The following is a 16851-nucleotide window of genomic DNA, read 5'->3' on the forward strand; positions in this document are numbered from 1 at the left end:
TAAGTAGTGAATTTGATGTTCTTACCAGAGAATAGAATGAAAATACAACAGAAAAATATTAAGAACTTGGGAAATGTGGTAAAATTAGGATGTAGAAATAAACTTTAGGATAGATATTAAACTAATTAGAATATAGAAGAGCAAGCACAGAAGCAGGGTTTAAGAAATTTTTAAAAGTACAGTAAATGAATTATTCGGTAAGGGTTTGGTGTTACTATCTGTATGAGTAAAATATGACTTTTGTAAAAGAAGTTGAAATAAATCTTCCTAGTCTGATTGAAAATCCAAGAGATTTGATTCCCTAATCCTCAACTTTGTTACCTGAGTTATATCTTAGGTGAGCTAATAAAAGTGGTTTTGGCTTTGGCATTATAGGCTTTTTAACCTTTGTCGGGAGATTTCAATATTCATGAGAAAAACCTCCTTAATGATTAAGCATAAGGCTACATATCAGTATTACTATCATAGAATGATATTCAATATCCAAAAATCTGACAGATACCTGTCCAAAAATTTTCCATACACTGAAGGAGACCCTTCAGTGAAAGCAGAACAGCATATTTGGCTCAGGAAACTTGGGAATGAGAATCAGGAACAGAAACTTATAGTAACTGGTAAACTGAATCCCCAACAATCTGAGATGGCTGTATCAACTGACAAATAGGTCTAGTATCTTTCAAAAAAGGGAGTTGGGTACATGAACATCAGGCAAAACTATAAATGTAGAACTTGATTGAATTGATCTGCAGGGACAATGTTCTGAGGTGCAAGAACCTCTGCAGATGCAAATCCAAACTATGAGTAAGTATTAGCAGGTGACCTTTAGCCTAAGGGTTGGAGAGGGCTAGAATGCTTGAATGCAAGATCCACTTTAAAGGAGCATTCTGAATAGCAGAGTCTACTTAAGGATGCAAAGGAATCCCAGGAATCTCAACGATGCTTTTCCAAAAGGCAACTGAACTGTTTTTCCCTGTTGAGGAAGGAGAAGAAGCTTCATTGGTTCTGGCAGGATGGTGGGGCAATGGAAGGATTAGTTCTGACAGTATTAGGGGTGGTAGTGGAAGAATTATATTTCTTTACAGTCATCTGATCATTAGGACTTCCCTAATTATGACCTGGATGATTGAGAATCTCCACAGAATCCACAGGGAAAAAAACCAATCATGGTCAGGTGGAAAATTACAGCTTCTGGACTAAGGAAGACCTATATCCCTGTATCAAGAATTACATGATAACTGACACTATGTAATAAATATTTATCAGTGCTTTCAAAAATCTACTCTTAAGATCTCCCCAGGTAGCAAAGATTAAACTTATATCTACCTATGGTAAATAATTTGTTTTTACAATATTGTCCTTGAGTCTTCAGTCAGGACAAAATAAAAATAAAAACTATAAAAATGAAATACAGATAAATAATAGCATCTTTGTCTCTAAGCAATCACTGTAGCAATCAAAGTTGACCTAAGGGGGATAAGCATGAACCATGCTAATCATGTGTGATATGTATGGATCACAGGACTCCTGCCAAGAATTATAGAAGCTCTAGATCTAGAAGATTCTAAACAGGCTATTGCTCAAGAGCAAAACTGAAGTTTATACATCACGAAAAAGAATTTCCCATTATTTCCATTATTCCTACATCATATGAACATAATGCATTTTTTCTTTGAGCCCTTAAGACAGGGAGTGATGTACTGTACACTACAGAGAAATTGCAGTAATTGGTGGCATAATAACTAAATACATAAGCAAGCAAGCACAAATTTTAAAACACACTGGATTATTTGTGACGTAGTAGGAAAATCATTATCTTCATAAGAAAAATCCATATTATTTCTTGAAGAACAATTTTATTAAAACATGCCAAAACAATAGTTCAAAACTGATACTCAGAATTATCGTAACCAACTGGATATTTTTAAAAAGGATAAATCCTCCAAATAATTGGAGTCTAATTTCTGTGTTTTCCACCACACAAACTCTTCAAATTCCCATTCATTAAGTGTATATACTTTCAGAAAAGTGGGTGATTTTTTTGGTAGCATATAATCCCCACTGATTAATTCTACGGTTTTGTATCAAAATACTAACACCATAATATCAATTAACATTAATGTTATATGTTCAAATTTGTAATTAGCTGAACCAACATAGCACATTTGAGCTATCTAACAAAGCTCATCAGCTTTTATCAGTTACAGATACATTTGCAGTATTTTAATTTGCCAAGTGGTAACAGCACACCTAAACAATTCAAAATATAAAGGAAAAGAAAGACATTCATCTACAGATACTGAAATCTTGGTATCTAATAAAATCTGTACCAACATAAAGAGGGTGATCATTAAAAAGGAGCATAATGGATCTAAAAACGTATCTCAAGAGGGAAAATGGAAATGTAAAAAAGGATTATAAACAGAGGATATAAAAGATGTATAAATTGAAAACTAAAAGTACGTGTTAAAAACAGGATCTAAAGGAAGGGTTGAAATCTAAAAATGAGAACTGGCAACATGCAAGGGAATATAGACAACATTATAGCATAGCATTTAGACTTGTTTAATGAGATGATAGGATAGATAAATTGATGAATAGACAGACAGACAGATGGATGGATATTATTTAGCCTATTCATTTTAAAGACTTTGAATAGTGAGTCACATTTTTTAACTAATTTTTAATATCAAAATGAGGGATCATGACTATGTATAAATTTGGGGATTGACGTATTCTAAATGCACATCCTAAATTCAAACTTATATTTATTTTATTTTTCAGCTGCTAAATCTAGTCACTTTTAAGAACATTTATTTCATGATATTTCACTAAAATAGTCTTTTCTATCAAAAACTAACAGTGCTGTAATACATTTGCTGTCTCTTGCTTATCTGGAATGTGGCCTCTCCCTCCTGGGAATCCATATAACATTTCATCACATGCCCCTGGCAGAAGCTATTCCAAGCCTTGTGGCATATATGCCATGCCAGCCTCTCATGCACCCTCCCCTGCTCAACAGCAGCCACTTCAAGCTTTGTTGTTCTTGTGCCACTCTATACTGGTCATTTGTACACCCTCATGCAACTTCCTCTCCCCTCCCCTGCCCAGCAACAGTCACTCAAGGCCTCACTGCATTCACTGGACTCTTGAACCTGCCCTTGCCTTATAGGAGTCACTCTAAGCCTTGCTGCATTTGCACCACAACATACTAACCCTTTCCTCAACCTACAGCAGCCATTTACCTACCTGCCTGCATACAAGCTGCCAGGGTCTTGGAACTTCCTGCTAGCTTCTCCACTCACCTTTGCTGTTGGACACCAGCAGGAAGTTGTGGGGGGATCCTAACTTAACAACTTGAAAATCTTATTTAATAATTGCAATAGGTTTGGGATTGCCATTTGCTAATCATTGTGGTCACACGACTTTGTGCTTCACCATTACATTACTTCATGATGGAAATTCAAAGTTCAAACCTTTATTGTCAATGCACAACATGTGTACAATGAAATGAAAATTTTGGTTCCAATTAACATTGAGAGACCACCTGTATATGTAAATGGTTGCTAAATATGTGTGTGTGTGTGTGTGTGTGTGTGTGTGTGTATTCTACTCTACTCTACTCTACTCTATTCTATTCTAATTACATTATATAAAACAACATTTAGCAAAACATTTCCAATCATACAAAAGACAAAGACATAACATTTTTGCCATTTATGATTTTTAAAAAGTCAATCAAAACTCTTAATGGTTTGGACAAATGATGCCCAGATTATTATTCCTACTCATTTTTCATCAGACAATATTTGCAAAAAATGTTTTGGGTGCCCTAGGCTTAATATTGTTATTAGAAGTTATTCTGACAGAAATGTGCACTGTTCACTGATTAATCAGGCACAGCAATCACTACAAGCAAGAAATTAATGTTACTTGTTGTTACTTAAGGCAAGTTCATATGTTTTAAAAGTTTAAGTTTTTGTCTGAGCTTCAAGGACACAGTATATATATGATACTTTGCCCCATAAAATATGTGACTCCCTAATCAATATGGACAATAGCTCCTGTATTCATTGCCTTTCTTGTTTAAAGGAAAAGTGAAGCAATTAGAAAACCACATTATTGGGAAGGTTTGGCATCATTAAAGTGAACTAAGGAATTACAAGTGATTTTGAGAATCAGTATTTCTATGCTGCAAAAATTGAAATTGAAATACCGTATCGTCACAATGACAAAAATATTGTATAGATTTCCTCAATGCTTTTCTTACATACTGTGACTGAAACTCCTAACTAGTGGGGATCCAGTTAAGGAAAGATGATAATGTCTATGAAACAATCTTCCATAGGTAAAGTTGTAATAGCTGAGCCACAGTTTATTACTGTGATAATTAGAAAACTTTTTAGAATATCATCTCAGTCATATATGTAGATAAACCTCTTCGTTCACATATCTTCCCATATTTATAACGTTCCAAAGGTATTAGCAGCATTTAATTTCAACTGTGTTTCGCCTTGTAAACTTTTATGCCTCAAGAAGCTGTTTGCAGTTGTACTTCAATATGTTTGTTCAGGCCATATTGTTGTTCTGTTGGTGGTAAATAGCAATAGTACTTAGATTTATATACTGCTTCCTGGTGCTTTACAACCCTCTCTAAATGGTTTACAGCAGGGGTCGCCAACCTTTTGGACCTCAGGAACCACCAAATTCATAATTTTAAATCCCAGGGACCACTAACTGGTTCTGTGGGCGTGGCCTAATTTGTGGGTGTGGCTTGGTGGTCATGTGACTGGCTAGGCATGGCTTGTATGTAAATATTATAAATATTTACATAAATATTGAATTTTTTATAAAAAGAGCAACTTTTCCCGAAAATCAGGCAAAGCAGGCAGACAGATTGAGTTGCTCACAGAATCACAGATTCATTCAGAGATCTATCTATCTGCCATTGGCTAACTCAGTCTGTCACATAATATTTACTTGCCGTGAGTCTGCACTGAATAATAGAATCTTCAGTCCTAAGGGAGGTTCGCCTGTGCTTAAAAGCAGAGCCGAAGATCTAAAGACTAGCTAGAAAGCAAGAAATCCAACCATTTCCTGCTTCCTAGCTAATCTAAATCTCCTGGCACAGCAGAACAGATGATGATCGGAAAAAGGAAAAATAGCAATTTAGCAGGCAAGTTTACCGGATAAGGAGTGAGTGGGCGGGAGGGTTCCTGCAGGCCATGTGGGTGGCGCAGCCTTGTGTTTCTGCGCAGCCTGGATTAATTGCTTTGGGGGGGGGGTGTGCTCTGGGGGTGAGATTTCTGTGCAGCCCACCAAAATTTTCTTGCAGCCCACCGGTTAGTAACCGCTGGTTTACAGAGTCAACATATTGCCCCCAACAATCTGGGTCCTCATTTTACTGACTTCAGAAGGATGGCAGGCTGAGTCAACCTTGAACCTGGTGAGATTTGAACTGCCAAATTATCAGCAGCTGGCAGTCAACAGAAGTAGCCTGCAGTACTGCATTCTAACCACTGCGCCACTGCCAAAAATCAATCATCAGGACAGAATCAAAAAACTGAATAGAATCAATATTTTGCCTCTCCATTTAATACAACACAAGCCTCTTTCCAGAGCTCTGGATACATAATGGGATTTAACAAGTCCAATGCGTTATGATCTAGTTTATTAAAACACAAAGTAGACACAAGCATAAATAGGTATTATGAGAATGATGGTTTTAGTTGAAGTTAATGTTCTCTTGTAAAGTGCATTGGGAATGTTAAAACTGAAAAAAAAAACTTGATTTGGATCTTGTCCTGCAGTAATCTCCATTTGAGACAAAGCAACTCATAGCCCTAGGGTTCCTTCAGACTGATGATTTATGTATCACCAGACAGGCATCAGTCAGCTAAGATGATTTTTCCCATCTATCTACAAACTGAAAACACTTTTCAGTAGAACAGAAGAAATTTCCCAGCTCAAGTAATAAGAGCATTTTTGCGTAACTGAAATAGAGGAATGTGGAGATAACTTTGATGACAGAATGCAGGATCCATTAAGGAGGAGAAATAACAACATAGTCCTGGAAAAGGAAAAAGGAGACAAAGAAATTTAAAATAATCCCACCCTTTGGTATAAGAGGGGACAAAGGGAAACTCTGGCAGGCTTCCGAAATTTTGTTATTAAACCCTGCAATAATAAAGAAGAGTTCCTGTAATCTTTGTAGTGTCAGTTTCCTGGCCTGGCCTACCCTGGAAGGCTGACAACTTGGTAACAGAAAAGTTCACGGATTGAGAGAAATTTAATTTGAACACTTGTTTTTCCATAAATTGAATTTCTGCTTTGTAACAAAATAGTTAGCAATTATTAGAATTTTATTGAAGCCTCCACCCCATCCTATCAGTCCTTTTCCTATTCAAACTGTAAGAAAATGCTATTTTTTTTTCTTTTATTATAGTACTCGGCCTTCTTCTTCTTCTTTTTTTTAAACATCCCACTGCAGGATGATTCTCGTGTTTCTTATATGGCAATATTCTTAACCATATTCTTTTCCCAACAATGAGATGATAAAGTTGACCCAAAGACTGGGGAAACAATAAATATTTTTCTATATGTGCTAAAATACAGGGCGTTGGATTTTATTATAAGACAAGATAGAAAAACCTGCCCATGGATTAGAGAACAAATGGAAGCATATGATGTTATCAAGAGAGTAAAAGAATTGAAATGGAAATGGGCTAGTCACTTAGCAAGAAGAACTGATGGCATGTGGACCAAGGCAGCCACAAAATGGATCCCACAAAAGAGACCTAAAACAAGATGGATCAATGACATCAGCAAGTATTGCAGGCCCAACTGGTAAAAGCAAGCTCAGGACCATATTGATTAGAAACATGTGGACGAGGCCTTCATCCTGCAGTGGATAGACAATGGCTAAAATGACGGGGCACTGTTTATTTTTCAAATACCTACTTATTTTCAACAATAAAGTTGTCCATATTGACAGGAACCATTTGCCACAGACAGGAAGCAGCAGGTAAAGCTAGGCAGAATCACATCTGATACCTGTATAATTAGCACAGGGCTCCCCCAAGACTGCGTGCTTTCTCTACTTCTCCCTATACACCAATGACTGCATCTCAAACGATCCATCTGTTAAAATACTGAAGTTTGCAGATGATATAACAGTGATTGGTCTCATTCGAGAAAACGACGAATCCGCATACAGACAGGAGATTGTACAACTTGCCTTGAGGTGTAACCTAAACAATCTGGAACTGAACACACTCATAGAAATGGTGGTAGACTTTACAAGAAACCCTCCCATACTACCACCTCTTACAATACCGGACAACACAGTATCAACAGTAGACATCTTCAAATTTCTAGGTTCTATCATATCACAAGACCTAAAATGGTCACCTAACATCAAAAACCTCATCAAAAAAGCACAACAAAGAATGTTCTTTCTGCGCAAACTCAGAAAGCTCAAACTGCCTAAGGAGTTGCTGATACAGTTCTATAGAGGAATTATTGAGTCATCTGCACCTCTATAACTGTCTGGTTTGGTTCTGCAACCCAACAGGACAGACACAGACTTCAGAGGATAATTAGGACTGCAGAAAAAACAATTACTACCATCCTACCTTCAATCGAGGACCTGTATACAGCACAAGTCAAAAAAAGGGCTGTGAAAATATTTAGACTCCTCTCAAACTGTTCCAACTCCTACCCTAAAAACAACGCTACAGAGCACTGCACACCAGAACTACTAGACACAAGGAGTTTTTTTCCCGAACACCATCACTCTGCTAAACAAATAATTCCCTCAACACTGTCCAACTATTTACAAAGTCTGCACTACTATTAATCTTCTCATCACTCCTTATCACCCATCCCCTCCCACTTGTGATTGTAAGACTGTAACTTTGTTGCTTGTATCCTTACAATTTATATTGACTGTTTCCTAGTATGATTTGATTGCTTATTGTACCCTATGATTGTTATTAAGTGTTGTACCTTATGATTCTTGCCTCTTGACAAATGTATCTTTTCTTTTATGTACACTGAGAGCATTTGCACCAAGACAAATTCCTTGTGTGTCCAATCACACTTGGCTAATAAAGAATTCTATTCTATTCTATTCATGAAAAGTAGAAGGAATAGTGTTTGTCAAGAAAATTATAGTAGTGATAATTGAGTTAAATGTAAGACATAGCTAACTCTTAGTATATACACAGGTATGAGTTACTATAATACATTTTAGCAACACAATTTCCCTTCCTCTTACACACACACAACTATACACAGAACCCTACTGAATGGTACAGATTAATCAGTTTAAAAGAGCTTAATCTGGAAAAGTGGATGTAAAACTGCAACTTGTTAATAATAAAAAATAATATTTAATAAAATATTTCATCTTTCTCCTTCTATTACTTAGGATTTAGTTCCTAAAATATTTCTGATTCCTTGTATATTTATATTCTATTATTTATAATTAAATTTATACCATGCTGTTCTACTTATATTGGTAAAGACAGTTTATGCTGTCTTAGCATTTTCAAAGACATTCTTACTGTTTGGGTGTATAGATAGGTACACTGAGAAGTTACATACAGGAGATGTTATCTTTTCCTTTAGATATAGCCGTGCTTTCCCTTCATATCAGCACATTTGACATAGCAGAATTTAATCCATATGTGAACACTATATATTCATTTTTCATTTCCCTAAAAAGAATTTAACAACCTCATAGCATCTATGTTTCTGGCTTGAATTCAACAACTTTCCTAACTACTGAAAAGTTCCTATGTGTACCTCCTCCTCAGTTAGCTTGTTGACTCACTGACAAAGTTTCAAAGGCTTAAACAGAATCATTTAAATCTATTTGTATATTAAATATCATGTTTAATAACTACTGAAGGATTTTTTAGGGAAAGTTACATGTAATGCTTATCACTTATTCTGAAACTGAATTCAATTTTTGCAAGATAAGGCATCTGAAAATAAACAATGCAGACAAAAGAAAGATGCAGAAGTGTTGAACCAGTTTTATTAAATTTCAAAGAATGGGAGAAAAGATTAAAAGAGAAGAAAGGGGAGGGGTGGAAAGGAATTACAGAAAAAAACAGGAGGCATTGGAATTCATTTATTTTGAAGAAAGTGGTAGCTCAAGTAATAAAGAATTATTTTACCTTGAGAAGGTAGGTAGGGATATTGCTGAAGTCCACTGGCAATTTCAGAAGGAACCGAGCTGAAAATTCACCAGTCTATTAATTTGAAAGAATAGAAAAAAGGACCTTAATATTCAATTGAGCATTTGCGTTCCTAATAATCCAGAGACATAATTGAAACAGACTGAACTTTTAGAGTTGTGTAACACACTAAAAGCTAATCACACAACAGGCAAGGTGTCTGCAGGAAAGCAGACTCCAATTATAGCAAGATTATCTCTTAATTATGTCATTCCCACATTCCAATTATAGTGATCATTATGTATGAACTCCTAAACTCAGGACTAATGGAATTCAGATCTTGTGGGGACTTTGTGTCCAGTTTCAACAGATGTATCAGTACTACAAAAACACTTTTTTTTTGAAAGAACCAAATAGTAACTGATGTAATTTAGAATGTAGAATAACAGAGTTGGAAGGGACTTTGGAGGTCTTCTAGTCCAACCCCCTGCCTGGGCAGGAAACCTTACACCATTTCAGACAAATGGTTATCCAACACCTTTTTAAAAACTTCCAGTGTTGGAGCATTCTTAACTTCTGGAGGCAAGTTGTTCCACTGATTAATTGTTCTAATTGTCAGGAAATTTCTCCTTAGTTCTAAGTTGCTTCTCTCCTTAATTAGTTTCCACCCATTGCTTCTTGTCTTGCCCTCAGGTGCTTTGGAGGGAGCTTGACTCCCTCTTCTTTGTGGCAGCCCCTGAGATATTGGAACACTGCTATCATGTCACAAGATTCAATTCCTGAAACCTCCTATGACTCATTTGACACTGAAAACTTTTTAGATTTTGCATTCCCCCCTTAAATTTTATGAGACTTCGTGAAAAAAATACCCTTGCAACCCTTGCACTATTTCAACATTTTTTATTTAATTGTTCTAATTAAATTGCATCTCATATGCTACTATTTTATACAGGTTTTATAAAAGGATTAACTGATAAGGAGTCAGTTTTTTTAATCACTATATAAGGATCACTGCATTCTCAGATTATTACACATTGTGAAGAAACAAGGGTGGATGATCAGCTCCATCATACAGCGAGACAATTCTATTGTTATATTATTTTGGAAAGACACCAGACACTTTTAGCCAAATCATTACCAATTTAGTCACACCAGGTGCTGAATATTATAATTCATTTAATTCATAACTTTGGCCATTTAACGGAAGAATCATTTAGACCGGACTGTACGCCCCTCAAGTTATGCAAGTCAGGAAGCAAACTCCACAAATCTGACTCAAAGTATACTTTATTGACATATCGACCAGGGGTCCCTAACCCAACCCCTGGTCTGTGGCCCAGTGCAGGGCCGTAGCCCATTTGGAACCGGGCCATGGAAGTGATGGGCGAGCATGTGCGCAAAGCTGCATTTGTGAAAGCAGCATGCATGAAACCATCCCCTCTCCCTTCCTACCCCACCACCAGCAGTCTGCCAGGCCAGAAAGGTTGGAGACCACTGATATAGACTATAGTAATACCATCTTGAAAGCCTAAACATTCCCTTTTATACTTCTAATACAGGTAGTCCTTGACACAATTGGGACCAGAATTTCCATCATTGTTGTTGTCATAAGTCAAGTCAGGCTCATTTTATGACAATTTTTACAGCTATCAGTAAGTGAATCATGCAGTCATTAAGCAAATCCAGCTTTCCTAATGGATATTTTTTTTTTTGCTGGAAATTGACAATAAAGGTACTAAATTGGGGAGGTGGTGTGATGGTCATCAGTTTTGGTACAGGTCATAAGTCACTTTTTCTGAGGCCATGGTAACTTTAAAATATCATTAAACAAATGGTCCTAAGTTGAAGACTACCTGTATTCTAATGAATTAGGCAGGAGTCAACATTTTTTCCTCTGTCACAGGATAATGACTTTGTGTGGAACCCTAAATTATGCAGATATGCATAAGCTTACCATGTTAAAAATACTATTTTAAATTTAACTGTTTAATAATTTATTTCTAATAATTTTTATTTTATTTTTATTTAAAATTGTTTTATTGAATATGCAGCAAAAATTTAATTATTAAAAATAAATCATATATAAATATAATAAAATCATTTTATCCATTGTAGCAGTCCACAATCTGATACATCATTTTAAGGAGTTACTGAACCAGAAATTGAGAATTCTGATCTTATCTACTTACTGAAACTAAAGAGTCCCTCTGTGAGTGAGATGGACAGTTTCTAAATTTAATAAATAAATAAACAGATTTCTGTTCTGTTTAAACTTCTGCTTACAATAAATAAATAAATAAATACCCAGAATCATTTTCAATTATTTTATTCTTACATGCTGTATGCTATTTCACAATGGTATGCAACATGTTACTATGCAATCTGCAACTCATTCAGACAATTCTCCTACGAATTACCCTGAAAACTGGAGGGCAGCATCTGAATAGCAGGTATTGTTGCTACTTTTTAAACTGTCTCTTTTATCGGAAAGAGAAGGAAGCATTTCCAGCTAGGAACTCTTACATTTTATTTAAACTTGCAGAATGTATTTAATTAGAATAAAAATACTTATTAAATGGTAAGACCAGTGAGAAGTCAGTGCTTTACTGCATTCAAAATCTTCAATTTCACATAACTGTTAGCCATAGTTGTTTACCTAGGCAAACAAGTTCAAGCAAGGTAATGTAATAAAATTGCTAAACAGCAGGAAGGGAGAAAAGAAACAAAGGTAAAATGAGGACATCTATTTTAAGAAATACACACCTAGGACAAACATCTCCTCCAAATCAGGTTATAGTTACTATGGAAAGGAATCTCTAGTACTACTCTTCTGTTATTGTACTCTTACCCAGTTGTTCTTTTTGCCAGCATAAATTTCCATGTTCTCTCCATACTGAGGTTCTTCAAGTAATGTCTGATATTCAAACATGAGCCGGGAGCTCTCACGTAATCTGCTGCATTGAAACTGGTGATACTGTTGTACAAGTTCCTTTACAACAAGCAGGAGGCATTCAGGATTTGAAGGGTTCCAGCAGGCCAAATTCTGTTCAATCAAGAGACAAGTTAACACAAGAATCATGAAATGTAATTGTATTTGCATTGTCCAAAGTGAGATTTGGACCACTGATCAACTTGAATGCTCTTTTATTTGCCAGAGAATCAATATAATTGTTATCACTGAAACTGATGGATCTTTCAGTTGTGGTACACTAGGTAAAAAAATAAAAACAAAAACACTGAGTATTGGCAATATTTTCTTTCTCTTTTGGTGAAGAAATACAAGCACAACGGGAGGGAAAAGTGACACACCTAGTATTTTAAATTCTCTGACACAAATTTGTGCTCAGCCTAACTTGGGCCATCAAATTCTCTCAACAAACTGAGATAGGATTTACACTGCATCCTCCTTGAAGGTTAGAATATTAGCAGATCCTATATATAAGAAATTCAAAACCATTAGATTTTCCTTTTTTTTACTCCTGTGCTGTCAGTGCACCGGAATGGATGCCAATCTCCTCTGAGAAAGTGAAGCAGTCCTCACTTATCTTTGTTACTAGCTACATCAGTGTAAGAACCCACTCTTATATCTATTCAAAATTTTGGTAGAGGGGGAAAAACTTAAAGTGGGAAAATATGGGGAATATCAAGGCAAACAAGGCTATATATTGTGACATATCTATAGATTTCTTATTCTTTGTATCTGGTCACAGATATACATCATTTAACCCAGTAAATTCAGATCATCTAGCCCATTATTTGCTCCCATAATCTAATAATATATAAAAGACTACTATTTTTATAAATTTGGAAGGTGCACAAAAAGGTAGAAACCTATGCAATGCACTGTCAGTTTGATTCACAGATAGAACTCAAGTTACAACCTCATATTCACAATCATTCAAAATTACAACAGTGCTGAACAAGGGGGACTTATGGTCACACCATGAAATTGTGGCCATTGCAGTGGTCCAACAGTCATGCGATTGCTATCTGGGTACTTAGATGCCCAGTTCACAATGTATCACAGTGAGCTGGCCACACAATCGCTATTTGAAACTTTCCACAAGCAAAGTCAATGGGGAAATCAGCAGATAAAGTTGCAAGACATTCCCATAAGTTGCTCCTCTCCTCTTTCACCTGGGGAGCCCCACTACAGAAATTTTGGTCCCACTTGCCATCATAACTCAAGGCCAACTGTATGGACCATTTTGATCCTTACCTTTGGAGTACTCAACCGCAACATAACATCTTAACATAAAAAAATAAGATTTTACAATACTCTCAACTGAAATTCAAGAGGCTGCTTGCTTTGGCCAGCTACTGAACTGGAAAAGCTATCACCAGTGTCTTTATTTAAAGGCCAGTGAAGCAATTGTTTTGATGAAGATCAGCCTCATGGTATTTCCTGTAATACCCTCAAAAGTGTTTCAATTAAAACAAAGATTCCCTTCTATCACCACCAACACCCTATAATGTTCTTTTATTTAACTAACTCCTGAACCGAATAAACTTATTCTCTGTCCTCTGTTGTCTATTTTCATCCTATCAATTAACTCTAGCTGAATTCTGTCAGCTGTTTTTCACTTTGTCAACAAATTCTACCCATAATTATATAGGCTGTTTTGTGCTATCATTTATTTCTCAATCTTTTTTTTTAAATCCAAGGAACACAATCTAAGATCCCAAAGATCTCAAACTATGTATAAATGCTTTTTCAGCTATCTAAAACGTACAAAATTTGATTTTCTAATACACCGGGGTTGTCCCCACAACTATATTTAATTTCACTCGCCTGCAAATATAAATGATTTATACGAAGTTAAAGTTTTTGTTCTATTTCAATTCATTCCTTTTACAAAGTGTGGACTCCAACATTTTGGAGGTTAAGAATCTTTGTCTAGAAAAATCTTGTGCATTCCAGTTTTACACATGCATTTGTGAGATATTTAACTTACATATGGACTTTGGATATTTGTACCTTGAACAGCTAGGAAAGTACAAATGATTTGGTATCTGATATATATTGAATTAAGATTAAACTCATTATCAATCATCTATTATTAGACTTGTAAAATAGTTTAACAGAAAAGTTTTCTACCTTTCTGAAGTATAGATGGTGTTCTTTTTTTAAAAAAACCCTTGCATTACACAATTAGAATCAAGATATGCATACTTCCATTTATTTTATCAGGTTTTAAGTAAATACGTTTTCATCTGTTCTGAAAAGCTGAAATCTTAACATTCATGCCTGCTGACATTCACACTCAATAACAAATGGAAATAATCCTTCTCCCATAATTATCTTATGTATTATGTCACTAATATTTTGTTAAAGATGTTAAAGATGTTAGTAAAGATTTTACTAACTATTCTATACAATAAAATAATTTTTCCCAAGTATTATTGAGCTTGAGGAACTTCACTCACATGACATTAAATAAACAAAAGAAAAACCTGAGTCATTTAGTCACCTGAAATGACTTGTTTGTTCTTCTCAAGAAGTTTTAAATGTTGTATCAAAGCTGAATTTTGTCAGATTCATTAAATTTAGACATGAACAATTTTAACTAAATTTACTTCTAAAGCCAAATAGATGTTTAAATCTCTTTCCCCTCCCCAAATCCTTAGCAGAAAAGTCACAACGAAAATTTAACAAGTGGCAAATTATCCAGGGCAATTTTAATATATCCATTCTATGTTAACACAGTCATAAAACCTGCAATAGATAGAATCAATTTTTACACTTTTTCTCTAGAGATATTTTTATTCCCCATAAATACTCACGTATTATTGAGCTGCAGGAAGGTATATTACTTAAGCTAACTTTTCAAAATATTTTCTGCCTTTATCATTTTTCTCCAAGCTTTGTATAGAAGCCTTACATGTCAATGTTGTGGGCCACAAAATACTTTCCACATTTTATTTCTTTAAACAAATCCTTAAAATATATATTCTTAATTACTTATACTAGAATTCTGTAGCAGAAGTCAATATTAAGATATAGTTCTGCCAATATCAGTATTCCAGCTAGATGAGTAAACCCACTTGTATTAGAGATCATTCTCATATCTTAATCATAGAAAAATACGGTATCACTGATTGTGTGGCACCACAAGGATATGACAATATAACTGGCAGAAGCATCATGCAGATGACTACCTTATTTCCTGGCACGTTTCAGGCAGTATGATGGAAGACAGTTTTCTTGTCTTTACCACATGCCTTCAAACGAGTATACTTCCAGGAAGTAATCTATACACATGATTTTATAAGTTAATATTAAAGAAAGACAATGCATTCGCAACTTGGGCAAAAAATTAGAAAAGTATCACACAGTGCAGGGAACAGTTTATTAATTTGTGTAATTTTTTCATTTTAAATGCTGCACATATTGTTTCATTCAAATATTTTGTAATGTAAGATCACCTCCATTTCTTCTAGTGCCGGAGCTGTGCGGGCTGGGCAGAGCTGGGAAAGTGAGCCGCGGGTGCGCACCCGCCTGCCAAGCGAAACAGCCGGGCCAACCCAAGCTTGGCTTCCTTCCCAAGTCCCTCCAGCCCGAACCTGAAGGGGCCACCAGGAGAGGCTGCCCGAGGCAGTGATAGCGCCCACCCATCCGTGGACAGGGAGGCAAGGCGACGGCCTGCGCCGCGTCCTCCTCCAAGCTGAGCCCCGCCGAGTCAGCGCCTCTGCCTGATGCCCGTTCTGCTGCAGCGTTTGGAGCTGCTGGCACATATGGAGATGCGTGGGGATGGGGACGGGCTGGGCGAGGGGTGGAAAGGACGGGGGGCTTCGGGCTCTCTCCGACGGCCAGGGAAGCAGCGCTGCCATCACCTCGCCTCCCTGTCCACGGATGGGTGGGCGCTATCACTGCCTTGGGCAGCCTCTCCCGGTGGCACCTTTGGGTTCCCGCTGGAGGGACTTGGGAAGGAAGCCAAGTTTAGGTCGGCCCGGCTCTTTTGCTTGGCAGGCAGGCGCGCACCCGCAGCTTGCTTTCCTGGCTCTGCCCAGCCTGCACGGCTCTAAAGTGGCCCTAGCGGGATAAGCGGAGGGTCCGGCGGGGAGGCGCTCGCTGCCTTGGTGAGAGCTCTGCTGCCGGGAAGGAGGGCCCGCCTGTCAGCTGCACTGGGCACCCCAGGCGAAGCTCTTCACGCTCTGCCCGGCGCCAGGCAGGGATGGCGGCTGGGCGTTTCTCTCGAGGTGGGCCGATCCTGCATGCGGCCCCGGGAGATTCGCCTCCCCATGTGGGGTTGGGCTGCCCTCTTGGGCAGGGGAGGCTTTGTTGTAGTAGGGCATCATTTTTAAAATAATTGGCTTTACCTTCAAAGGCAAAGGGAAGGCGGCGACAGGAGTGCCTGAAGCCGAGTGTCTCCGCCGGGCTCCGGTTGCAGGGAGGAGCCCTGGCTGGCCGCACGTGGCTGCGCCAAACACGTTGCTCTAAACGTTGCTCTAAACGCCACGGCAACAAGGGAGAAGGGAAAGCAACGGTGACGGAAGGTGTCCCGATACGAAGTGCCCCACCAATGCCGAGGTCAACATCCAAGCTGTTGCCGCCTGCCCTCCCGAGGATGCAAGGGGGGGAATTAAGTCACCCCCGAAAAGATGGCCTAGCCGTTTCTTCGGGGATCAGAAAAAAATAAGGCCCGGCCTTATTTTGTGAGAAACACGG

The 16851-nt window shown here is 37.4% G+C and overlaps 1 protein-coding gene across 4 annotated transcripts in view; it reads right to left on the minus strand.

Moving 5' to 3' along the window:
- The window catches only part of BABAM2 (BRISC and BRCA1 A complex member 2), a 153752-nt gene that overhangs the window by 113610 nt on the left and 23291 nt on the right, over positions 1-16851 (minus strand). For all 4 annotated transcript variants that reach the window (XM_026681636.2, XM_026681645.2, XM_087965340.1 and 1 more), the window contains exons 5-6: positions 12031-12225; positions 9183-9257 (exon numbers count right to left, since the gene is read on the minus strand). In XM_026681636.2, coding sequence (XP_026537421.1) covers positions 9183-9257; positions 12031-12225 — 270 coding nt within the window. The remainder of the gene's footprint in view (positions 1-9182; positions 9258-12030; positions 12226-16851) is intronic.

The sequence above is a fragment of the Notechis scutatus genome, chromosome 1 (genome assembly GCF_049901735.1).
Source record: "Notechis scutatus isolate UNSWTSFEM ecotype Mainland chromosome 1, rNotScu1.2, whole genome shotgun sequence".
Lineage (NCBI taxonomy): Eukaryota > Metazoa > Chordata > Lepidosauria > Squamata > Elapidae > Notechis > Notechis scutatus.